Source organism: Haliotis rufescens, unplaced genomic scaffold, assembly GCF_023055435.1.
Source record: "Haliotis rufescens isolate VD_foot unplaced genomic scaffold, xgHalRufe1.0.p SCAF_23, whole genome shotgun sequence".
NCBI classification, from domain to species: Eukaryota; Metazoa; Mollusca; class Gastropoda; order Lepetellida; family Haliotidae; genus Haliotis; species Haliotis rufescens.
The window spans coordinates 10,436,495-10,464,330 of record NW_025963924.1 but is presented as its reverse complement, the minus strand read 5'-3'; the positions used below and the strand labels follow the sequence as shown (position 1 = coordinate 10,464,330).

At 43.4% G+C, this 27,836-nt stretch overlaps 1 protein-coding gene across 1 annotated transcript; it reads right to left on the bottom strand.

Annotated features, from left to right (window-relative positions):
* Positions 1-2,875: 2,875 nt before the first annotated feature.
* On the bottom strand, positions 2,876-27,775 carry LOC124133058 (kelch domain-containing protein 10-like). Its single transcript, XM_046497269.2, has 10 exons — positions 27,660-27,775; positions 25,232-25,389; positions 24,144-24,228; positions 19,974-20,128; positions 19,088-19,236; positions 13,554-13,638; positions 12,602-12,668; positions 12,032-12,079; positions 10,802-10,941; positions 2,876-6,091 (listed from the first exon to the last, which is right to left on the bottom strand). Exons 1-10 carry the CDS (start codon positions 27,760-27,762, stop codon positions 5,885-5,887), a joined length of 1,197 nt encoding a protein of 398 aa, XP_046353225.2. The 5' UTR covers positions 27,763-27,775; the 3' UTR covers positions 2,876-5,884.
* Positions 27,776-27,836: the final 61 nt, after the last annotated feature.

Here is a 27,836-nt window from a genome sequence, read left to right as displayed (position 1 = left end):
TGTCTACATTGTTACAAGAGTCCCCTGTCTACATTGTTACAAGTGTCCCCGTCTACATTGTTACAAGAGTCCCCTGTCTACATTGTTACAAGTGTCCCCGTCTACATTGTTACAAGAGTCCCCTGTCTACATTGTTACAAGTGTCCCCTGTCTACATTGTTACAAGAGTCCCCTGTCTACATTGTTACAAGAGTCCCCTGTCTACATTGTTACAAGTGTCCCCGTCTACATTGATCCAAGAGTCCCCTGTCTACATTGTTACAAGTGTCCCCTGTCTACATTGTTACAAGAGTCCCCTGTCTACATTGTTACAAGTGTCCCCGTCTACATTGTTACAAGAGTCCCCTGTCTACATTGTTACAAGAGTCCCCTGTCTACATTGTTACAAGAGTCCCCTGTCTACATTGTTACAAGTGTCCCTGTCTACATTGATCCAAGAGTCCCCTGTCTACATTGTTACAAGTGTCCCCGTCTACATTGTTACAAGAGTCCCCTGTCTACATTGTTACAAGAGTCCCCTGTCTACATTGTTACAAGTGTCCCTGTCTACATTGATCCAAGAGTCCCCTGTCTACATTGTTACAAGTGTCCCCTGTCTACATTGTTACAAGTGTCCCCGTCTACATTGTTACAAGAGTCCCCTGTCTACATTGTTACAAGTGTCCCCGTCTACATTGTTACAAGAGTCCCCTGTCTACATTGTTACAAGTGTCCCCGTCTACATTGTTACAAGAGTCCCCTGTCTACATTGTTACAAGTGTCCCTGTCTACATTGATCCAAGAGTCCCCTGTCTACATTGTTACAAGTGTCCCCTGTCTACATTGTTACAAGAGTCCCCTGTCTACATTGTTACAAGAGTCCCCTGTCTACATTGTTACAAGTGTCCCTGTCTACATTGATCCAAGAGTCCCCTGTCTACATTGTTACAAGTGTCCCCTGTCTACATTGTTACAAGTGTCCCCGTCTACATTGTTACAAGAGTCCCCTGTCTACATTGTTACAAGTGTCCCCGTCTACATTGTTACAAGTGTCCCCGTCTACATTGTTACAAGAGTCCCCTGTCTACATTGTTACAAGAGTCCCCTGTCTACATTGTTACAAGAGTCCCCTGTCTACATTGTTACAAGAGTCCCCTGTCTACATTGTTACAAGTGTCCCCGTCTACATTGTTACAAGTGTCCCCTGTCTACATTGTTACAAGTGTCCCCGTCTACATTGTTACAAGAGTCCCCTGTCTACATTGTTACAAGTGTCCCTGTCTACATTGTTACAAGAGTCCCCTGTCTACATTGTTACAAGTGTCCCTGTCTACATTGTTACAAGTGTCCCCGTCTACATTGTTACAAGAGTCCCCTGTCTACATTGTTACAAGAGTCCCCTGTCTACATTGTTACAAGAGTCCCCTGTCTACATTGTTACAAGAGTCCCCGTCTACATTGTTACAAGAGTCCCCGTCTACATTGTTACAAGAGTCCCCTGTCTACATTGTTACAAGAGACAAGCATGGGTCCCAAAGAACCTTTTTCTCCCAGAATCCCCACATGGAGACAAACATGGGTCTCAGAGAACCTATTCGTCCAAGAATCCCAACATTGAGACAAGCATGGGTCTCCGAGAACCTATTTGTCCCAGAATCCCCACATTGAGACAAGCATGGGTCTCTGAGAACCTATTTCTCCAAGAATCCTGACATAGAGACAAGCATGGATCTCCAAGAACCTATTTGTGGCCGAATCCCCACATAGAGAACAACCATGGGTCTCTGAGAACTATTTCTCCCAGAATCCCTACACGGAGAGAAGCAAAGGTCTCTGAGAACCTATTTGTCCCAGAATCACCACATGGAGACAAGCATGGGTCTTCAAGAACCTATTTGTTGCCGAATCCCCCCATAGAGACAAGCATGGGTCTCCGAGAACCTATTCGTCCCAGAATCCCTACATGGAGAGAAGCATAGGTCTCTGAGAACCTATTTGTCCCAGAATCACCACATGGAGACAAGCAAGGGTCTCCAAGAACCTTTTTCTCCCAGAATCCCCACATGGAGAAAAGCATGGGTCTCCAAGAACCTATTTGTCCCAGAATCACCACTTAGAGACAAGCATGGGTCTCCAAGAACCTATTTGTCCAAGAATCCCCACATGGAGACAAGCACGGGTCTCCGAGAACCTATTCGATAATCCCACAAGAAACAATTAACCACTGAGGTGAAATTCACCACACATGACGACATCCTAGCAACACGGAGAAACATCCCCTCATTAACACAGACTGAAAAACAAGGGTACATTAAACTCTGTTTAAGTTTATTGAGAAAGGTGTCATGAGTTAACCTTTTATCATACATGCACACACCAACCAAAGAAGGTTGCCCAGTGAGTATCTCAAGATAAACGGTGCGTTGAGCCCAGATGCAGACAATTTGTGGCCACGGTTTATCTCAATATGTTTTTTAAATGCAAAAGAATATACATGTAATGACCATTGTGAACAAATTAACATGAAGACAAATACCAATCATGGCTCATCTTCCCCAGGCAAGAGAGTTAACTGACTATAAAAGTCCAGTTTCCACTAGGCTGGTATTATGGAATTACATTTTGGCTGGACTAATGAGTCTATGCATAGTCCAATCAAAATTGCGCAATGAAATCGAAGTCTGGTTCGCAAAGCATGTGCACCGCCAACTCCTTATCAACAGATATTTTCTGAATCTTTACGTTTTTAATCAAGGTGCTCATGTGATTTGATGCACTTCGCGATGTAAGACTCGTTTTATCACAATATAGATCTTGATTATCGATCATGTCGTCTTGACTGGGCACCGCCATTTTGTTTGAAAAAAATGCAAGTGATAAGAGGGGTGGAATCTGATTGGTCCATAGGAGAGGCTTAGAAGGCACATAACTAGTAATAGCCACTGGTGGCGCTACAATCGAGTCCAGGAATTCCAGCCCAGTTCGGCAAGGGTCAGTTAACTCTTTTGCCTGGGGAAGATGATCATGGCTGTGAGAAAAGACATTTGATATCTGCAGAATGTTCTGTGTCTTCATAAGCACAGAGAAGTACACACTGACTTGGTTCATATTTACAGATACTGGAAGGGAAGACAACAGAACATCATCATAATCATAAACAAACAAATCAATTGATTCACATATTACATAGTCTTCATTAGGAGTCAGTATGTCAAAAAGCCGGCCACCAACTAGTCCATGGCTACAAAATTTAGGCAGGACCAAAGATTCTAAAATGTCTCTAGCCAACTGGCTACTGAAATTTTAACAATGATTTTTGTATGCACACCTCTTAGTTGTTCAAAATATAAAACTTCTCCCATTTCTGTAGATCAATACAACCATCAAAAATCAAATTATTATCCGTAATGAATAGAGGTGGCGAGATCAGAGTTATCCCCCATTACAATATTTTCCTCATTTCAATCTTGGTTTTAATTGATATCTTTGCAGAATTAAATTCCCAAAAGAACAAATTGTTGCATATTCAACCAGTGAAAATTGAAACTGGCTAGTAACATTTTAGAGTAGCTAGCCCACCTGGTTGGCAATATCTTGCGACTATTTCACCCTGATTGTAGTGATACATGACCTCAGTTGATGCAGCACACTATAAACAAGTTTGCGTGTTGTTCAACACCACACTAAGCAATAGTCCAGCTATATCATGGCAGTCGATTCTGGCCCAGACAATCCAGTGATTGATATTCTGAGCAATGATGCACTCTGGTTTGCACCAGTGACAAACACGTGACAGACAGGTTGATGACATGTGGCCACATAAATAGTTTCTGGACTGACTTCACATACACTTTGAGTTTTCAAAGTGTGCTGGTGTAGCACCAGTGAGGAAGCGCTGTAATGTGACTGTCACATGAATCCTGGATCATGGACACTTGTCCAAAAATAACCTCAATTTGCAAAATTCTTTTTAATAAAACTCAGGACTACCATCGACTTTTTCAACATTGAGAAAAGAGTTATGCTAAGTGTTCAAGTCTTTTTCTATATTCGAGTGGCCCCTTTTCCCATTTTGTTTGGCAGCCATCATTTGAAAAGGGAGGTAATTCATCCGCTAAACTGCCCTAAACCTTCTATAATGCACTACTGATCATGCAGGTCACCCGATTTTAGTAATATATTTACAACATATTTACTTGATGCAGACTAAGGATGACATCAATCACAATTCAAACACATCAGCAAAATCACCTTTGTGAAGATGAACAAGTCAACATTGATAAATTCTACATAATCCATTTTCAATCTATTTCAGCAACCCAAGCAACAAAACCTTTAACTTGGGATACGGTGACATGCATCAACCAAGCCAGCGAGCCTGATCACCCGATCCCGTTAGTCGCCTCTTCCGACAAGCATGGTCACCCCTTACCACAAGCATGAATTGATGAGAACAGTTCAAACCCGGATCTTCACGGGTTCAAATACACAAGAACAAACACACTCTCATGGGCAGTGCACACCCGTACAACACATGATGGATCTGGAGAATCACACGCCATAGTGAGTAAGTGAGTATTGTTTTACGCTGCTTTTAGCAGTATGGGCAGACCTGGGTGCCATTGTACAAAACAACCCCAAAACAAAGATCTGAGGACATGCCATAACCAATTCATCAGAAGCTTTTCCAAACTCAGCAATTATCCTGACAGAAATGTGCACAGTGCAGAAGATGAAAAGAATGCCGGCACCCAGCTTTTGTTATGTCTACATTCTACACATGTGGCCCAGGGGTATAAAGTGCTGCAATTTACTGTGCAGAGTTGCACCCCTTTGCTGTGTTGATATTACTGATGATTGTGGGTTTGAATCCCTGATTCGTCCTGATTGTGAACTTTGGTTTGTCAGCACCATACCCATGCTGGGGTTTTACAAACATGGGAAATACATACAGCCTTTGTAATTTGGGACTTTCTTCCAATTGTACCTGATATGCCTTGACAAAACTGAATCAATGTTCACAGAAGCATTGAACCAATCTCATCCACTCCTTCCTTCTAATTTAGCATGTTTAATAAAATGAATGCTATGCCAGTGCTTGAATCTATGTGTTTTGGGTAGTTTCAACAGTCAGTGAAATATATCCTGTTTCTAATCTAAAGACATACGGTACTCTTGCAGTGACAGGGGGGCAGGTATCTAAAGAATAAATGATGGTGTATGGCCATTTTGAATATATCACTAATACATCACAGTGAGTGAGTATAGTTTTACGCCCCTTTTAGCAATATTCCAGCAATATCAAAGCGAGGGACACCAGAAATGGGCTTCATGCATTGTACCCATGACTGCAGTAAAACACAGAATGAGCGAACGCTTTAACCACTAGGCTATCCCACCCCCTTATATACATCACAGGATGCAAATATCCAACATGTAATTTCTTCTCTTATGGTGAGGTGGTCACACCTTCACACACTTCTCGTATCAGAGGAAAAGATCAGGGTCCTACTCCACAGAGCGATCGTAGTGCTATGGGTCTTGTAAGTCTATGTTTAAGTATTGGAGTTACAATCTTAGCGCTAAGATCAGATTGTGGAAAAGGCCCTGACTAAATTCGAACTAATTTCAAGATTTACAGTACATACCATTATCCAGCACAACCAGTCTATGGTGAGTTAACCGATGGCTGGTGATGGTGCAGTTGTCGATGAAAGACTTCACAAATATATCACATAAGCTTTGTACTCAGGCCTTGCTTACATACACATGAATATACGATCTATCAGTCATAAATTAAACGTCATAACATGTAAGCTCCATTGCAAAAAAGGTTTCAAGCAATGGGGTCATTCTTTGTCCTTTCATCGGGAATAACATCTACAAAGGGAGACAATCCTTGCAGTCATGAAATCCTGTCAAGAAAGTGAGCTGGAACTCCAAGCTCTGCCAGATTCTGTTTATCAACATTGTCCGTGTTTGGCAGAGCGCCAATCAAACCATTCCAGGCTATTTCTTGTAGAGAGGGGACTTTCAGCCATATCCGGTAGATTTCACTTGTTCTGACATTGTCGATCGCTGTGACTCCGCCAAATATGTACATGCACCCATTCTGAAACATGGAGGCAAGGAATCAGCATTGGAGAGTATTTAATTGTTGATACATATAACTGTCTGGAGTCAGATCATGGAGAATCAAGTGCAGTTGATAACAGCAGGGACAAGGTTGCTCAGCTGTGTGGAAGTAGGGGGGCAGTATACCAACAAAGCTATATCAGCTGTGTGGAAGTAGGTGACAGTAATACTAACAAAGCTATATCAGCTGTGTGGAAGTAGGGGGGCAGTAATACTAACAGAGCTATATCAGCTGTGTGGAAGTAGGGGGTTAGTAATACTAACAGAGCTATATCAGCTGTGTGGAAGTAGGTGGCAGTAATACTAACAGAGCTATATCAGCTGTGTGGAAGTAGGGGGGCAGTAATACTAGCAGAGCTATATCAGCTGTGTGGAAGTAGGTGGCAGTAATACTAACAGAGCTATATCAGCTGTGTGGAAGTAGGGGGGCAGTAATACTAACAGAGCTATATCAGCTGTGTGGAAGTAGGTGGGCAGTAATACTAACAAAGCTTTATCAGCTGTGTGGAAGTAGGTGACAGTAATAACAATAAAGCTATATCAGCTGTGTGGAAGTAGGTGACAGTAATAACAATAAAGCTATATCAGCTGTGTGGAAGTAGGTGACAGTAATACTAACAGAGCTATATCAGCTGTGTGGAAGTAGAGGGCAGTAATACTAACAGAGCTATATCAGCTGTGTGGAAGTAGGTGGCAGTAATACTAACAGAGCTATATCAGCTGTGTGGAAGTAGGGGGCAGTAACACTAACAGAGCTATATCAGCTGTGTGGAAGTAGGGGGCAGTAATACTAACAAAGCTATATCAGCTGTGTGGAAGTAGGTGACAGTAATACTAACAAAGCTATATCAGCTGTGTGGAAGTAGAGGGCAGTAATACTAACAGAGCTATATCAGCTGTGTGGAAGTAGGTGGCAGTAATACTAACAGAGCTATATCAGCTGTGTGGAAGTAGGTGGCAGTAATACTAACAGAGCAATATCAGCTGTGTGGAAGTAGAGGGCAGTAATACTAACAGAGCTATATCAGCTGTGTGGAAGTAGAGGGCAGTAATACTAACAGAGCTATATCAGCTGTGTGGAAGTAGGTGGGCAGTAATACTAACAGAGCTATATCAGCTGTGTGGAAGTAGGTGGCAGTAATACTAACAGAGCTATATCAGCTGTGTGGAAGTAGGTGGCAGTAATACTAACAGAGCTATATCAGCTGTGTGGAAGTAGGTGACAGTTATACTAACAGAGCTATATCAGCTGTGTGGAAGTAGGTGGCAGTAATACTAACAGAGCTATATCAGCTGTGTGGAAGTAGGTGACAGTAATACTAACAAAGCTATATCAGCTGTGTGGAAGTAGGTGGCAGTTATACTAACAGAGCTATATCAGCTGTGTGGAAGTAGAGGGCAGTAATACTAACAGAGCTATATCAGCTGTGTGGAAGTAGGTGACAGTAATACTAACAGAGCTATATCAGCTGTGTGGAAGTAGAGGGCAGTAATACTAACAGAGCTATATCAGCTGTGTGAAAGTAGGTGACAGTAATACTAACAAAGCTATATCAGCTGTGTGGAAGTAGGTGACAGTAATACTAACAAAGCTATATCAGCTGTGTGGAAGTAGGTGACAGTAATACTAACAAAGCTATATCAGCTGTGTGGAAGTAGAGGGCAGTAATACTAACAGAGCTATATCAGTTGTGTGGAAGTAGGTGACAGTAATACTAACAAAGCTATATCAGCTGTGTGGAAGTAGGTGACAGTAATACTAACAAAGCTATATCAGCTGTGTGGAAGTAGGTGGGCAGTAATACTAACAAAGCTATATCAGCTGTGTGGAAGTAGGTGGCAGTAATACTAACAGAGCAATATCAGCTGTGTGGTAGTAGGTGGGCAGTAATACTAACAAAGCTATATCAGCTGTGTGGAAGTAGGTGGGCAGTAATACTAACAAAGCTATATCAGCTGTGTGGAAGTACCGTATATCGCTGTGTATAAGGCGACCCCACGTATAAGACGACCCCCCTGTACACGCCTTAAAAATCAACCCAAAATCCTATACTCCGTGTATAAGGCGACCGGGAATGAAACATATCACAAGTCTGACTGATATAGAAGATTAACGTGCGCTTTCCGACTGTAGCGTATTTCGCACACGGACATCAGAAGTTAGTTAGTTACTTTGGAGATTTAACGTGCGCTTTCCGACTGATGCGTATTTCGCACACATTACAAGTGCGCACACAAACCTTATATATGCAATAAAAATATGTTTATCTTGCGTTGTTTTTTTTCTACAACGATAGGTCGCGTGTGTAACTCCAGCACACGTCGCCATTTTGTGTTTACACGGTACGACACCAAATTGGGGCCCGTAAAATAAAATTCATTTATGAAGTAATAACATATAAGAGACAATGGTGAGTAATTTAATCGCCAATTAACTATGTTGTAACTAACTAGACTTATGTTTGCTTCACATTCAGCGTGTTTATTCCACAATCACTTGTACACACCGTCTCCAACACTTGTTAATACAACTATAAAAACAGCGGGAATTGATTTCAGCTTCACCGGTTATCACATGTTAGGTCACATGTGCAATATGCAAATGCTTACCGGTACTTCCGGCTCTCTACTCGCGGATGTTGATTGTTTTACCGTGTCAATCTGCATCGAGGCGAGGGTCATTTCAACTTTATTTGCAGAAATTATTAAACTTTATTCAAGGGAAAGAGATACAAATCATGTTTATGTATGGAAATAGTTATTGGAACAGTTATTGAGGACGAAATGCGAAGTTATATTGTCAAATGCTGGGCTGGCTATCAGACGCCGGTTGACATCGCCAGTGGGAAAAAAATGTTAGATCTTCGACTCCGTGTATAAGACGACCCCCCTTCTTAGCCCCCTTATTTTAGGTACGAAAAACTCGCCTTATACACAGCGATATACGGTAGGTGGCAGTAATACTAACAGAGCAATATCAGCTGTGTGGTAGTAGGTGGCAGTAATACTAACAGAGCTATATCAGCTGTGTGGAAGTAGAGGGCAGTAATACTAACAGAGCAATATCAGCTGTGTGGTAGTAGGTGGCAGTAATACTAACAGAGCTATATCAGCTGTGTGGAAATTGAGGGCGGTAATACTAACAGAGGGATATCAGCTGTGTGGTAGTAGGTGGCAGTAATACTAACAGAGCTATATCAGCTGTGTGGAAGTAGAGGGCAGTAATACTAACAGAGGGATATCAGCTGTGTGGAAGTAGAGGGCAGTAATACTAACAGGGCTATATCAGCTGTGTGGAAGTATAGGGCAGTAATACTAACAGAGGGATATCAGCTGTGTGGAAGTAGGTGACAGTAATACTAACAGAGCTATATCAGCTGTGTGGAAGTAGGTGGGCAGTAATACTAACAGAGCTATATCAGCTGTGTGGAAGTAGGTGGCAGTAATACTAACAGGGGGATATCAGCTGTGTGGAAGTAGGTGACAGTAATACTAACAGAGCTATATCAGCTGTGTGGAAGTAGAGGGCAGTAATACTAACAGAGGGATATCAGCTGTGTGGTAGTAGGTGGCAGTAATACTAACAGAGCTATATCAGCTGTGTGGAAGTAGAGGGCAGTAATACTAACAGGGCTATATCAGCTGTGTGGAAGTAGGTGACAGTAATACTAACAGAGCTATATCAGCTGTGTGGAAGTAGGTGGGCAGTAATACTAACAGGGCTATATCAGCTGTGTGGAAGTAGGTGACAGTAATACTAACAGGGCTATATCAGCTGTGTGGAAGTAGGTGACAGTAATACTAACAGAGCTATATCAGCTGTGTGGAAGTAGGTGGGCAGTAATACTAACAGGGCTATATCAGCTGTGTGGAAGTAGGTGACAGTAATACTAACAGAGCTATATCAGCTGTGTGGAAGTAGAGGGCAGTAATACTAACAAAGCTATATCAGCTGTGTGGAAGTAGGTGGCAGTAATACTAACAAAGCTTTATCAGCTGTGTGGAAGTAGTTGACAGTAATACTAACAAAGCTATATCAGCTGTGTGGAAGTAGGGGGCAGTAACACTAACAGAGTTATATCAGCTGTGTGGAAGTAGGGGGCAGTAATACTAACAAAGCTATATCAGCTGTGTGGAAGTAGGTGACAGTAATACTAACAAAGCTATATCAGCTGTGTGGAAGTAGAGGGCAGTAATACTAACAGAGCTATATCAGCTGTGTGGAAGTAGAGGGCAGTAATACTAACAAAGCTATATCAGCTGTGTGGAAGTAGGGGGCAGTAATACTAACAGAGCTATATCAGCTGTGTGGAAGTAGAGGGCAGTAATACTAACAAAGCTATATCAGCTGTGTGGAAGTGGGGGCAGTAATACTAACAGAGCTATATCAGCTGTGTGGAAGTAGGTGGCAGTAATACTAACAGAGCTATATCAGCTGTGTGGAAGTAGGTAGCAGTAATACTAACAAAGCTATATCAGCTGTGTGGAAGTAGGTGGCAGTAATACTAGCAGAGCTATATCAGCTGTGTGGAAGTAGAGGGCAGTAATACTAACAAAGCTATATCAGCTGTGTGGAAGTAGAGGGCAGTAATACTAACAGAGCTATATCAGCTGTGTGGAAGTAGAGGGCAGTAATACTAACAGAGGTATATCAGCTGTGTGGAAGTAGGTGGGCAGTAATACTTACCGGAGCTATGTCAGCAGCGTGGAAGTAGGTGGGCAGCACCATGTCTTGGGACATCTTGAGCCAGGTGTGGGTGGCCAGGGAGAAGCGCCAGAGGTCCGGCAGGATCTTCACCCCGTCCATCCCCCCACACATGTACACATCTGTCCGGGCAGGAACAGTGAATTATTGTGTCATTTGTTTACAGTTTAACATTGTACTCAGCAATATTCTAGATATATGATGGAAGTCTATAAATAATCAAGTCTGGACAAGGGATGCTCTGAACCAATCATCGAGTCTGATCACCCGATCCCTTAAGCTGGTATGGCTGAGGACCAGTTCTAATCCCCAGTGATGTCATGCCGATGAGGTTGTTGTAATATTTATCTGCCGTGCCACAACGATCTACCCAAGTTTGCTGGACTGAATTTGTTTGTCATCTGGCATCATTATCAGTAGATTTTTTGTGTTCAAATATGATTGTTTGTTTGTTGTTTAATGCCGCAGTCAGCAATATTCCAGCTATATCACGGCAGCCTTTAAGTCATGGAGTATTGGCCGACTAACCAGGGGTTGATATTATGAGCAGCATCCCATGCCATTGAGGTATGATCAGGCACGTGGTCGAAGAAAGACAATCTTAATCTAACCAAAAATCTAAAGATGCATGTTCGATATAGAAATATCACAATCAAAATGATAAAAAAGACGATTACGATTTTAGACGGAAATATCCCATGCCTGTATGACGACAAGCAATCAACCAATCAGACCAATTTCAGATCAGATCCAATTAAGTCATCTCTTCATCACCTTTTTTTAATTTGGTCTCAACGGTTAGAATGTGTGATATCATTAGCTGAGTATACTGGACCAAATGAAAAGTTACTAGACTGGGGATTCAGACTTGCGCATCACGTCACAGAGTGATACAGGATAAGAAGAAACAGGGGTTTGTCAATCCACAACTTTGGGGCACACAAACAGCCAGGTGACCTCTTGTGACCAACCGATACCCATTGGAGTCACCAGGAGATGGCCATACAGAAACAGAAACAGTCTTTATAATGATAACATACAGCAATACCCTTTAAAAAGCACATTTTTACTAGTCCTTATGATACTTTAACTATTTGGCAATTTGGCAAGTACTATAGGACTAGTGCCAATTTCGAAGGCTGCCATAACTGAGAAGATGGATGGGGAAAAACCATGAACAGACTGGCAAAGAGAAGTACCCATTTATCTCACCATTATTCAGCTGGCAGCAACTGTGGCATCTGCGTGGAGCAGGGAATCCTGGGATACGAGAGCAGACTTGAGTTGGTTTATAAGAATTGTGTCAGTTTAATGAATTGTCAATAGTTGATAGAACATTGACTTCACATACTACACTAAACAGTCTTATTTCTTTATCAAAAGTGTATTTTGAAACAGTATATATCCTTGAAATTGATGGCAGTTTCAAATGAGCCAGTTCTAATCTTACGTAACGAAACAAACTGTGTCAAAAGGGTTCCATGGTCAATAAAATTAAATGAAGAAGAACTGCTCATATATCTCGTCAATCATTTCACAAACCACCATTTTTATTACTTCACCAGTGTGTATCCCGTTGATTTCAAGAATATGTTTTGCTGAAGTTGATTTTGTACATTATCAGATCCAAATGAATGATAAAGACTTTCTTGGACTGCAAATATTTTTTGTTTATAATTTTCAAGATATTGCAGACACTGAACTACAACTAAGTCGCAACTAAAAGGGGTGATGAAATGTCCCTGTGAATTTACGTTTCAAGATTTTCCATTTGGCACCTACCAAATCGTTTATCAGGTACAGCTGAGATGTTCTCCCACGCCAGCTCTGTCAGACAGAACGTCGGAATCTGGATGGAAGCAAAACAACTTAGTGGCCAGCTTCTCAAGTCTCCTGGTGTAAACAACACTACTGGGTTGAGAAAACTCATAAGCACTGATCATGAAGGTGGGTTGTTTTTCCAATTGGAGGGTTGGCTTAAAACCGTGATACAGTCAATCTTCCATATTACTTGGCAAATGGATTTTCACCAAAAGGTATTGCTTTTTGTTGCTTCACACAGCTATTATTGAAGGAAAACTGATAATGCATAAATAGAATACAACTTGTGTACCGTATTCGACGTAATAAGCGCCACGGTGATATTTGTTAATATATTGGCTAGTGAACAATCCCAATTAGCACCCCTTCCGATTGATCAATGTACAAGAGACTTATTTATTCGTGTATAATACACACTCATGTGTTATATGCACCCTTACTTATGGGCAATTAAATTCTGGAAAATATATCTGTCGTGTCTAATACGCACAGACTTTTCTTTTGTATCATTAAAGGCTGTCAGCATAAACCACGAAATTTACGATCTTTCAATTGTTTTTTTCTAACTATTATTATATTCTAATAAGAAGCCCCCTATTTCTAATTTTGAAAGCAAAATTTTACGTCGAATACGGTATTTGCTTTAAAATGTGAAAACTTTAAGGGGGAACAATAACTAGAATAAACCACTTGTAGTTTTTATCAAATATTTGACAAATACTAATTAATTAACACTCATTAAAAAAACACTCAAAATGAATCCTCTTTATCAACATAAAATATTCAGCCATTGTTCAACTATTCAATAGTTATAACCCATTCATGTAATTGCCTATTAATCTCTACAACTGTTCACAAACATAAATTAAGCAGTACAGAAGAAATGAGTTCAGTAGCAGTGTGTTGTACATACCAGCTCAAACCTGTAGGCCTCCCCTGCCGTTCCTCCACCAAATATATACAGTCGATGTTGGAAGCACGCCATCTCATGTCGATATCTGTACACAATACTAGGCATTATGACATCATACAGTCTAACTGTATGTAAAAATTGTCTCATTCTTTGATAAAATTTTAATTCATTAAATGATCAAAACAATGGCCACGCCACTGCCTTACTATTTACTGCAATATTAGGCCTCTTTTCTTAACTTAGTTTGTCATTAGATTTTATTTTTATTAAACTGTATGATCGAAGAAAATTAATAAAATCTAAATATTTTTTACATTTGCATACTTATCCTGCATAACTCCTTAAAGCATTTACTGCTTTCTTTTGACAGAAAAACAGAGATGTGTGAGGTCCAGCTGAAGAAAATATTGTTCCAACCAGTTGTGAGGCAGACCCAATCTCACAGCTCAAAAGTGACCAACGAAGTGATGATGCCATGGAAACTTCACATTACTGCTTGAATCGTAACATCTGAAGAAACCGTGGGGAGGCAGCTCTGTGAAAGGTCGGCCCTCAGACGTAGTAATGCAGGATAATTAACAATACAAATAGTAAATTATTAAGTTATCCTGTATTACAGTTTAATGCATCTGAATTTGAAGGTACAGCGGTGGGAATACCTTCAGATGTGGTCATTACCAAAAAAAGACCCTCAAGAACATCAAGGCAGCCATCCAGCGCATCACAGCCCGAGGTGAACTGTTCCCTGCCCTCAAGTTGGACACGGGTAACGTCGAGCATGTGAAGCTTGCTGACCCTTGCTGCCATAGACAGCGCCAAGAGTAAGATAATCTTCTGGGTGAGGTTATAGAAGGAGGTTGAGTTGAGGCTTAAATGGAGGGCCACACAGAAACCAAATTACCACGTTCAGATCCCAAGTGGGAGGACGAAACGTGGCCTTCTGATCCTCAGGGCAGAAGGAGCAGACAAAGCAAATGGCCACCAGACAGGTCATGATGGTGCTGCCCTTCAGGTGTCACTTACTACACAGATACAACAGGTATTCAGCCAAGAGTTGTGGGGACGCAGCAATGGGGTCTTGATGTTATTTCCTTGCCATAAGATTCAAAAGAGTAGCACTTATCATCATAAAGGCCCCGGGTCTAAGGTCTCTGTGCCATGGCAATGGGTTTCGCTGCCCTTGCAGAATAACCAGATGAAAGAAACAGAACATCTGCTGTAGCAAGGAGTGAGAGTGAGTTGTCCTTTGGTTGACACCAAACCACCTTGATGTTGTCGGTGGAAATGGCAAGCTGGGTGATCTGGAGGCAATCCTGCCAGTGTGATATCGCTAGAATCAGTGCTTCCAACTCCAGATTGTTTATGTGCCATATGTGCTGCACATATGGCTGGGGCATTCACAATCTAATTGGCTTTCATGTTCAACGAAACATTGATGCTGGCGAACAGAAGTGGATGACTAGGGGTGGGAGGACCCAGTCGTGGTTGTCTGTGGGTTCACTATTTCCCTTTCCTGGGTCCAGCCCTGCCCTGGAACTTGCCACTGTGGGATTGATAGGACCCCTGAGGTTTCCCTTTCAAACATCCCCTCCCTTGAAAAGACCACTGGTCAGGAGCCTGTTCTTTCAGGTACTAGCACTGAGCACGGTAGTTGCCAGTCCTAGAAGAACGTTGAGTTCTGGGTGACATACTCAAGTGCTTTGAGAGCCGTCTCATCTTGGACATAACTTGAGACCCAGTTGATGAGGGCAAATGTGGTCAATCTGCCTGCTTCTGGTAATAGACACCCGTCTGGAGATGCTCCCCTTGGTTGACGTTCATCTCAATCAGAACCTGGTCTATGGCACGAGATGAAGAAGTCAGATCCAACAATGGTTTCAGAGAGCACCTAATATCGTCTCGATGAACGCCAATCGGGAATCAGGGATCTTCCAGGTAGTTGATTTAAAAAAAACCATCATCCAATGAAGGTTCTCGTCCAAGACTTGACCAGGGTCTGCCACCTCAAAAGCATGGATGGGGAAGTCTTCCCTCTTGAACCTGGGCCTTGAAGGCTGGAGAAAGCTGAACAAAGTCCTCATCCAGCGCTGTGACCATATGCAGCATATTGTGTCATTCTTGTCAACTCCCGTATCTGGCGGAGGCGCTATCGCAGCCAGGTGGTCGGCCATCCAGTGACACAATGCTCAGCGCCTGGGTAGGCGGAGGGAGCAGTGGAATATCTAGCATCAATGGTTACTCAGATAGAGTAGCGCTCAGATGAGATGGCGTATGTAGCGCTCCTCCCAATTTAGGTGGCTGCGATGCAATAACAGAAGTCTTTAGAGTCTCCTACATAAGGGATTCTTGAGAGTCTGACATCCTCCTCGTATGTCGTAGGGTCATTTGTGCACGGCGCTTTTTATTAGACCTGTTGATATTTTGCAAAGCTCGACAGGCGTAGGGGAGAACAAAAGTTACACTTCAGTCCCCTCGAACAGATACCCGTACAATCAAGACACCGTGGGTTTGGGTCCTTAAGTGACTTTTTTCCATGGCAATGGAAGACACAACAATCTGCAATATAAGCAGAAGTTGCGATAACCAAAATGTACCCAAATATGAAGGATAATAATCCAGAGACTTAATCAAATTAAATGGTTATAATTACACTAAATAAACGTAGACGTCAAGGAGAAGCTTTAAGTAATTCAATATACATAATTACCAAGCCAGAAAAAGAATAAAAACATATGCCTCGATGTAAGAGACCATACAAAATATCCAAAATGAAGGAGTGGAACAACAAATCACATGAGAATTACAGTGAATACACGTCACCCTCAGGTGCAAAATATTAATGCTATTGCAAAAAATACATGGGAGAATATGAAAACACCAACTGGATGATGATTGGAGATAATTCACATTTATTTTGATACAATGAAAGAATCAACAGGTTACACAAAATTTACTGAATAAATTTATTAACACAACATGTCTGTCCGGTGTCAAGCAGTAATGTGAAGTATCCGTGATGTCATCACTTCCATGGTCACGTGGGAGCTTTGAGATGGGATCTGCCTCACAACTGGTTGGAACAACTTATTCATCAGCTGGACCTCACACAGCTTTGTTTTCCTGTCAAAAGAAAGCAGGAAATGCATATAGGAGTATTGCAGGATAAGTTAAAAAATCTAACTGGATGGTTGAAATAGAAAAGATATGAAACATAAATAAAATAAAAACGATTACTTCCCTTCCTATATTGACTTATTTTGAAATACGTTAACAGCCTGGCTGGAATGAACATTTAAATTTATGCCACATTTGTGAGATTGATCAAAATAACTTAACAAACTTACACAAACAAGAAATGATGGGGTGAGGTGAGGTGAAATTGGGTTTAACGTTGCGTCCAAGATTATTGCACTTTTATAGCGACGTGCATGCACGTGTGTGTGTGGCTGCTTGTACTAGTCCGGACTGATAGCGATTTATAGTGCTAGCTCACTGAGATACCATGCCGCAGTTTAACATGAATACACCACTCAGACACATTATACTGACTCCGAGCTGACCAGTCCTTGTTTTAGGCCCTTAATGCCGGGCGCCAGACAGGGTAACAACAAGTACCATCTTTTAACGTCTTTTGGTATGACGCGGCCGGGGATCGAACCCCAGACCTTCCGCTCTCCGGGCGGACGCTCTACCACAAGACCATGGAGGCAGTCTACAAGAAATGATGACGTCCATTGTTCAGAATGTCACCTGAGTTGAACGTATAGCATATGTTTAAGTTTAAAGTGTATATAAACCTAGGTCAGCATTGTTCACGTGATTCTGGCCATGCTGATGTCAGACAGCACACTTGGTGGGCCACTTCAACAACCTCACTCATGACAACAATGACAACTGCTGGTCAGCTTCACTCCAAAGACCAAGTGCATTGTGTGACCACCATCTATTTGGACTGGATCAGATGGACTCTTCCATGCAGGAACCTACCTGTCATCTGGATGAGATGGACTCTCCTGTACCTTTGCCTGGACTCTCCTGTACCTGTGCCTACCTGTTATCTGGATCAGATGAACTCTCCTGTACGTGTGCCTACCTGTCATCTGGATGAGATGGACTCTCCTGTACCTTTGCCTGGACTCTCCTGTACGTGTGCCTACCTGTCATCTGGATGAGATGGACTCTCCTGTACCTTTGCCTGGACTCTCCTGTACGTGTGCCTACCTGTCATCTGGATGAGATGGACTCTCCTGTACCTTTGCCTGGACTCTCCTGTACGTGTGCCTACCTGTTCTCTGGATCAGATGGACTCTCCTGTACCTGTGCCTACCTGTTATCTGGATCAGATGAACTCTCCTGTACCTGTGCCTACCTGTTGTCTGGATCAGATGGACTCTCCTGTACCTGTGCCTACCTGTCATCTGGATCAGATGAACTCTCCTGTACCTGTGCCTACCTGTCATCTGGATCAGATGGACTCTCCTGTACCTGTGCCTACCTGTCATCTGGATCAGATGAACTCTCCTGTACCTGTGCCTACCTGTCATCTGGATCAGATGAACTCTCCTGTACCTGTGCCTACCTGTCATCTGGATCAGATGAACTCTCCTGTACCTGTGCCTACCTGTCATCTGGATCAGATGGACTCTCCTGTACCTGTGCCTACCTGTCATCTGGATCAGATGGACTCTCCTGTACCTGTGCCTACCTGTCATCTGGACCAGATGGACTCTCCTGTACCTGTGCCTACCTGTCATCTGGACCAGATGGACTCTCCTGCACCTGTGCCTACCTGTCATCTGCACCAGATGGACTCTCCTGTACCTGTGCCTACCTGTTGTCTGGATAAGATGGACTCTCCTGCACCTGTGCCTACCTGTTGTCTGGATAAGATGGACTCTCCTGTACCTGTGCCTACCTGTTGTCTGGATAAGATGGACTCTCCTGCACCTGTGCCTACCTGTCATCTGGATAAGATGGACTCTCCTGTACCTGTGCCTACCTGTCATCTGGATCAGATGGACTCTCCCGTACCTGTGCCTACCTGTCATCTGGATCAGATGAACTCTCCTGTACCTGTGCCTACCTGTCATCTGGATCAGATGAACTCTCCTGTACCTGTGCCTACCTGTCATCTGGATCAGATGAACTCTCCTGTACCTGTGCCTACCTGTCATCTGGATCAGATGAACTCTCCTGTACCTGTGCCTACCTGTCATCTGGATCAGATGAACTCTCCTGTACCTGTGCCTACCTGTCATCTGGATCAGATGGACTCTTCTGTACCTGTGCCTACCTGTCATCTGGATCAGATGGACTCTCCTGTACCTGTGCCTACCTGTCATCTGGACCAGATGGACTCTCCTGCACCTGTGCCTACCTGTCATCTGGACCAGATGGACTCTCCTGCACCTGTGCCTACCTGTCATCTGGACCAGATGGACTCTCCTGTACCTGTGCCTACCTGTCATCTGGACCAGATGGACTCTCCTGTCCCTGAGCTCTGATCAGTTGGACGCTCCTACTTTTGTGCCTACCTGCCGTCTGGGTCCGAGGGACTCTCCTGGTCCGAGGATAGCTTTTCCCACACCAGGGTGTCGAGACTGAGTCGATGGACGTCCATGTTGTACACGAACCCGGTAGTGCCCCCACATACATACAGGTATCTGCCTATGAGCAGCATCGCCTACAAACAACGTGACAATTTCCATCAATATGAGGGGCAGTGGGGTGGCCCAGTTATTCAAGTGTTTGCTTGTCACACCAAAAGGCACAGTTTGATGTACATGTAACCTCTTCACCCACTCACTCCATCAATATGAAAATAACACCAAAATAAGTCCCATATTCAGTATTTTGTGAGTGAGTGAGAGAGAGAATAATCATAGTGCACTTGATTTTCATTATACAACCCAAGCTACCTGTGTTGATACATTTCATTCAGTCGTACAATTACTTGTCTGTATTTTGTTTTGAAAATTTCTCCTTGAGGAGGCCAACACTTTCACAATTACGTATGTCTGAACAATTTGGGAATTTTGGCTGCATGTGCTGCAGGCTTGAGACAAATCTCTGACATATATTGATTTATTGTGACTGTTTAAAGGTTTTGCATCATGACATATCATGAAATGTAACTGTTTATCGATCTACTGCATTGTCTCAATACGCATCCTGACTTTGATACGTATCAATGAGTGAGTGAGTGAGTATTGTTTTACGCTGCTTTTAGCAATATTCCAGCAATATCAAGGCAGGGGACGCAAGGAATGGGCTTCACACATTGTACCCATGTCGGGAACCGAACCCGGGTCTTTGACATGACGAGTAAACTTTAACCACTGGGCCACCCGACTGCCCATGTATCAATGAATCAGCGCACTACTGAGTATCACCAGGAACACCAAGACCACAGACACCTACATGGCCATACTTCTTCTCTGGGTGTTGCCCTGTACACTTGAAATGCTGCCACTTGTGGCTGGTAAGGCCACACACATGCAGGTCATTGCTGCTGGCCTCGCCGAACGGCACTCCAGTACCTCCATAGGCAAGCAGCTTGTTGTTGTCTCGCACAGCTGGAACAAGAAGTAAACATCAGCTTGATACATCATTGTTAATTTTGGGAGATATACAAAATATATAATAGATATTAGGGGTGACTATTAGGGTTATTGAGATAGTTATATTAGTATTAAAAAGTAACCCATGCAATTGCAATAGTATTGTGATAGACGTCAACTATTGCAATAGTATTGTGATAGAATTAACCAACTGTAAGTCTTGATTATTATATATTAATCAATGTAACAGAAATGAATAAAGTATTGCTGACAATAAAAAAAAGTCAGCCATTTTCCTCCCTGTTGCTGCTCAATCCAAAGGGAAGTAACTCTAACATTAAGTTAATCAACAAGGTAGTTTGAAATTCCACATTAAAAACTGTGTTTTCTGATGCATAAGTTATGTTTTATTTATATCTAATTGTGACTATTGAAACTAATTATTGTTATGCTTGCTATCAACAATACCATCGCGTCTTTAAATGTCTATAGATAAAGTACAATCGTCAGGCAAACAATTGCAAAGCATCGCTAGTTCAATATATCGTTACACTCCTTGTGGATATGGTGACGTGAACTTGTCTCAAGATCCTGCACATCAGCACAACAGTCTCTGGTCCGAGTCACATCCTACTATTGGTATTACTACACAAAGGCCATTATTTATCATTGGTTGGATCACGCATCCTCTTACCTAATATGCAAAAATATTCTGTGACATATCAGTGACTATAAAACAACACCAATATGATCAGATGATGCTCAAATCTACATTCATATTTTCACCAAGCCAAACAGTTTTTATGGTCACAGAGCTCTGTCCCATGTCTTTTTTACACAATGTTTGCCAAAAGTATTTCATGTAACAATCTTTCATGTTCCAAGGAAAGCAAACATTTCACAATTAAAGGCACCAGTATCTGACGTGAGTCTGATGTTTCCATTAAAAAAATGTTAATCCTCAAAGGGCGGATGAGTAAAACATAAGTAAAACTTGACAAGGTGTAGTAAACATATCTGGAAAATCTACCATTAGATTTGTACAGAACCCCAAAACTGGTACTTTAAGAATTTGAGATATGTTAATATCAAAAGTGCTGATGATATCAAAATCCAGCTGTAACAGGGTGAGACATGGTAACAAGGTACAAGGTAATGCATGTGAGACAAGGCCACTAGGTACAAGGTCCACCCACCTACATGTCAGACACGGCCACTAGGTACAAGGTCCACCCACCTACATGTGAGACACGGCCACTAGGTACAAGGTCCACCCACCTACATGTGAGACAAGGCCACTAGGTACAAGGTCCACCCACCTACATGTGAGACAAGGCCACTAGGTACAAGGTCCACCCATCTACATGTGAGACAAGGCCACTAGGTACAAGGTCCACCCACCTACATGTCAGACACGGCCACTAGGTACAAGGTCCACCCACCTACATGTGAGACACGGCCACTAGGTACAAGGTCCACCCACCTACATGTGAGACAAGGCCACTACGTACAAGGTCCACCCACCTACATGTCAGACACGGCCACTAGGTACAAGGTCCACCCACCTACATGTCAGACACGGCCACTAGGTACAAGGTCCACCCACCTACATGTGAGACACGGCCACTAGGTACAAGGTCCACCCACCTACATGTGAGACAAGGCCACTAGGTACAAGGTCCACCCATCTACATGTGAGACAAGGCCACTAGGTACAAGGTCCACCCACCTACATGTGAGACACGGCCACTAGGTACAAGGTCCAGCCACCTACATGTGAGACAAGGCCACTAGGTACAAGGTCCAGCCACCTACATGTGAGACACGGCCACTAGGTACAAGGTCCACCCACCTACATGTCAGACACGGCCACTAGGTACAAGGTCCACCCACCTACATGTGAGACACGGCCACTAGGTACAAGGTTCACCAACCTACATGTGAGACAAGGCCACTAGGTACAAGGTCCACCCACCTACATGTGAGACACGGCCACTAGGTACAAGGTCCACCCACCTACATGTGAGACACGGCCACTAGGTACAAGGTCCACCCACCTACATGTTAGACACAGCCACTAGGTACAAGGTCCACCCACCTACATGTGAGACAAGGCCACTAGGTACAAGGTCCACCCACCTGCATGTGAGACATGGCCACAAGGTACAAGGTCCACCCACCTACATGTGAAACACGGCCACTAGGTACAAGGTCCACCCACCTACATGTGAGACATGGCCACAAGGTACAAGGTCCACCCACCTACATGTCAGACACGGCCACTAGGTACAAGTCCACCCACCTGCATGTGAGACACGGCCAGTAGGTACAAGGTCCACCCACCTACATGTCAGACACAGACACTAGGTACAAGGTCCACCCACCTACATGCGAGACACGGCCACTTGGTACAAGGTCCACCCACCTACATGTGAGACAAGGCCACTTGGTACAAGGTCCACCCACCTACATGTGAGACAAGGCCACAAGGTACAAGGTCCACCCACCTACATGTGAGACAAGGCCACTAGGTACAAGGTCCACCCACCTACATGTGAGACACGGCCACTAGGTACTAGGTCCAACCACCTTCATGTGAAACACGGCCACTAGGTACAAGGTCCACCCACCTATATGTGAGACAAGGCCACTAGGTACAAGATCCACCCACCTACATGTGAGACACGGCCACTAGGTATAAGGTCCACCCACCTACATGTGAGACACGGCCACTAGGTACAAGGTCCACCCACCTACATGTGAGACACAGCCACTAGGTACAAGTCCACCCACCTACATGTCAGACACGGCCACTTGGTACAAAGTCCACTCACCTACATGTTAGACACGGCCACTAGGTACAAGGTCCACCCACCTACATGTCAGACACGGCCACTAGGTACAAGGTCCACCCACCTACATGTGAGACAAGGCCACTAAGTACAAGGTCCACCCATCTACATGTGAGACAAGGCCACTAGGTACAAGGTCCACCCACCTACATGTCAGACACGGCCACTAGGTACAAGGTCCACCCACCTACATGTCAGACACGGCCACTAGGTACAAGGTCCACCCACCTGCATGTGAGACACGGCCACTAGGTACAAGGTCCACCCACCTACATGTGAGACAAGGCCACTAGGTACAAGGTCCACCCATCTACATGTGAGACAAGGCCACTAGGTACAAGGTCCACCCACCTACATGTCAGACACGGCCACTAGGTACAAGGTCCACCCACCTACATGTGAGACACGGCCACTAGGTACAAGGTCCACCCACCTGCATGTGAGACAAGGCCACTACGTACAAGGTCCACCCATCTACATGTGAGACAAGGCCACTAGGTACAAGGTCCACCAACCTACATGTCAGACACGGCCACTAGGTACAAGGTCCACCCACCTACATGTGAGACACGGCCACTAGGTACAAGGTCCACCCACCTACATGTCAGACACGGCCACTAGGTATAAGGTCCACCCACCTACATGTGAGACAAGGCCACTAGGTACAAGGTCCACCCATCTACATGTGAGACAAGGCCACTAGGTACAAGGTCCACCCACCTACATGTCAGACACGGCCACTAGGTACAAGGTCCACCCACCTACATGTCAGACACGGCCACTAGGTACAAGGTCCACCCACCTACATGTGAGACAAGGCCACTAGGTACAAGGTCCACCCATCTACATGTGAGACAAGGCCACTAGGTACAAGGTCCACCCACCTACATGTGAGACACAGACACTAGGTACAAGGTCCACCCACCTGCATGTGAGACACGGCCACTAGGTACAAGGTCCACCCACCTACATGTCAGACAAGGCCACTAGGTACAAGGTCCACCCACCTACATGTGAGACACAGACACTAGGTACAAGGTCCACCCACCTACATGTGAGACAAGGCCACTAGGTACAAGGTCCACCCACCTACATGTCAGACACGGCCACTAGGTACAAGGTCCACCCACCTACATGTGAGACATGGGTACAAGGTACAAGGTACAAGGTCCACCCACCTGCATGTGAGGCCAGCTCCAGCGGCATGTGTCCTGTTGTGTTCAGCTTCCTCCACTTCCGCGACACAAAGTTGAACTGCCATAACTAGACATGGTGGGAGAAAATTAGGATAAATTCAGCTAATCAGTGGTTCACACTATTATAGGGTGAATGGTAAAAAAAGACCACATAAATTAACACTGTGGCAGCTGTGTTTAAAATTGTTTAGAGAAACTAAAGCTGCTATCATTAACATGATTAATACAAAGTTTCATCTTCATAGCCCTTGTTGTTTCAGAGGATATGCCGAAAATGCAGTACTACTTGAAAAACAGGAGTATGAATATGATTAAAGTCAAAGGTAGCTTGATCAAAATTCAAAATATGACACAAAACGTATATATGCTATTTTGCACAACACATACTTGCTCTATTACAAATTACATAATGATACATGCAGAAATGGCCGAGTAACGGACAAAGTGACATTTTCAAATAGCCAAAACGGTAACCATGTTTAAAAATGGATCAGAATTTTGTGAGCACCATAGATGGGAACATCCTTAAACACTTTCAACTCCATAAGTCTGTTAGACCGCCTCCATGGTCTAGTGGTAGTGCGGAAGGTCCGGGGTTTGATCTCCGTCTGCGTCATACCAAAAGACGTTAAAAGATGGTACTTGTTTTTACCCTGTCTGGCGCTCGGCATTAAGGGGCTAAAACAAGGACTGGTTGGCTCGGAGTCAGTATACTGTGTCTGATTGGGGTATTCATGTTAAACTGCAGCATGGTATCTCAGTGAGCTAGCACTATAAATCGGCATCAGTCCGGACTAGTACAAGCAGCCACACACACATACACGTTCATGCACGTCACTATATAAGTGCAATAATCTTGGACGCGACGTTAAACCCCATTTCACCTCACCTCACCAAAAGTCTGTTAGTTTGTGAGATGTCAAAAATGCAAAAGTTAACAACGGACAGACGGATAACCTTCTACAACAGAAGCTCAGCTGATTTTCAGTCAGGTGAGCTACAAGCTTAAACAAAAATTAAAACAACCTGAGATAAATCTGATAATTTATGAATTCCAATTGATAACTTGCCTCCTTGAAAAGTGGAAAGTAAGTTTCCTCTGTATTTTCCACATCCCAGTACTTGGGATTGTAGCCCCCGAGAGAGTACAAGTCACCATCTGTCACCACTATACGATGTCCGCTCCTCGCTACCGGTATACTTTGATCAGCGAGGTCACCCTCACCACCTGCAACATAGGAAGTATTTATTGATCAGGAATCTTCAGCCAAGTCAGCTGTTTATTAAAAGGGATAGAATGTTGATGGTTGTGTGTTTTTCAAAATCATGCATGAAATAATTCCCGAGTGTGACGTCACATGCCCAATTCAGTTCTCAAACCAAAACAATGGAGCTCCACATAGTGTAGCTGACAAGGCAAGCGCTGTGCAGACTAAACCGGTGTCAGTAATGTTTTATTAGACGTAAATTTAAGTGAAAGTTTGTGTGTTTTTCTTACAGATGAGTTACAAAATACTAATTGTCAGCTTGATTAGATTCAAAGCCAGTGTTTATCAAAGCACAGATTACAATTTAAGTAGGCTTCTGTCATATGAAGCCAATCACTCTCCTACCCAGAGTTCCTTGGGGCCAGTCTTGTATTTTTTGTCACATTGTCTCATCTTACACAGTCCATTCATGTTTTCATTTTTTTATGAGTCTACACATTTAGATAAACACAACTTTCATTGACAAAATATCCTGAAACGTGACAAACTATTTCCATTTGTGTGGTTATCCTCCACGAGCTGTCATAGAAGCCCTTTGGAGAGCTAATGATAAGGTCACTATATTTGAGGTGTAAAGCTATATTGTCATGCACCTCACTGTCGCAGTTGAAGAAGTATGTCTGTATAATAATGAAAATAATTTGTAAAGCGCACTGAAGGCTTGTGTGTTCTTATTTGAGAAAATGTGTGTCTGTTTAGAAACAAGAGAAAAGTCTGGTCATGTGATGAGCCTACACCCGTGGTGTGGTCACTGGAGCAGAACATTCTGTCACGGAAAAAGGCGAACAGAGCAGAGTAAGTTATCAGCTATTGTTTACAAACAAAGCTTCAGAACGGTTGAATTCCTGTCTCTTTAAGTAATGTTTTAGTAGCAGACATTGTAAATAATAACTTTTGTCTTCTGTAACTGACAGCAAAGAGGAACTAAAAAGGCAGATTGGTCAACACTCAACATCAAATTCAATTTTCCATACTCCCTCCCTGTTTAGAGTGAGTGAGTGAGTTTGGTTTAACACCGCTATTTAACAGTATTCAAGTTGTATCGCTGCGTGTCAGCTTAATGTGGGAGGAAAGCCTGAAGTGATGCAGGTCTCAGACGTTTACCACTTCGGTAAAACCCACGAGAACGGGTATGGTGCTGACAAACCTAGAAACATAATCGGGGCAAATCCTTGTAGTTCGTTATATCCGTGTTCTACTGTATTGGGGAGTAGTGCACTTTACTGGGCGCACTTTTTCAGATCCAATTAGCGCTGGGGGGGCTCGAACGCGCTTCGCCGGCTCACCGGCTCTGCTAATTAATGCGTTAATTAGCCTACGCTCTACCACTGAACCACAGGCGCTATCACATGTAATCAGTGCTCGTTTAACAGGTCATTAGAATCCCCATTGACATGCATGCGTAATTCAGTAAACAATGAATTGCGCATGCGTGTGACGTCACTGCCTGCTCTCCCATTCATCTTTTCTTGAAACCACACCCGCAATTGTTTATGTCAACATGACCGACCAATGGGATTAACTGGATTAACGCTTGAAAAGGTAAGAATTTATGGCTAACCCTTGCCCAAAGCCAGCTGACCCTAATGACCGAAAAGGGGTTTTGGATCGTAAAGACGTGTAAGTTTCCCTAAGACCGAAAACGGGTGTTGGATCGTAAAGCTGTGTAAGTTTCCCTAAGACCGAAAAACGGGTGTTGGATCGTAAAGTTGTGTAAGTTTCCCTAAGACCTAGAACGGGTGTTTGATCGTAAAGATGTGTAAGTTTCCCTAAGACCCAAAACGGGTGTTGGATCGTGAAGCGAGAGTCACCAGAGTCACGGTATAACGAGACAGCGGTGGCACTATAGCGCGGTAATTGAGCGGATGGTAGAGCTCGGGCTGCGCCCGGTTAACTGCATTGTTGCCCTGTATTGGGTGTCCCCTGGACAAATGTTTTGTCAGTCAAGGTAAACCCTCTTAATAGATACAGCAATGACAAGTCTTATTATTAAGTGAGTATACCAGCTTTTTATACTGATCGTGTGTATCACATCACCCTAAAGTCGCTGAGAGAGTTTGAAGGAAGAGCAAGTAAAGGAGCTTTGACAGATAACTCATGAACATGACGAGCAAGACCACGAAGACACAATTTCTTTAAAATGAAAATCGAATGAAAATGAAAAAAAGGTAAGATGATGACACCAGGGTGAAGTGACAGTAGTTTTGAAAGCAAAGGTCTTATTACATACGTTGTCCATCAGGAACTGATGGTTCTATATGCGAAAATTTGTAAACATCCATGGACGCCGCCATATTTATCATGCCAATACTATACTGTATCAATCCTTTCATTGGACAGTCTCGTTTCTCTGAACCAATGAAAACACCTCATAACTGTTAAGGAAGTAAGTTAATTCACTTCCTGT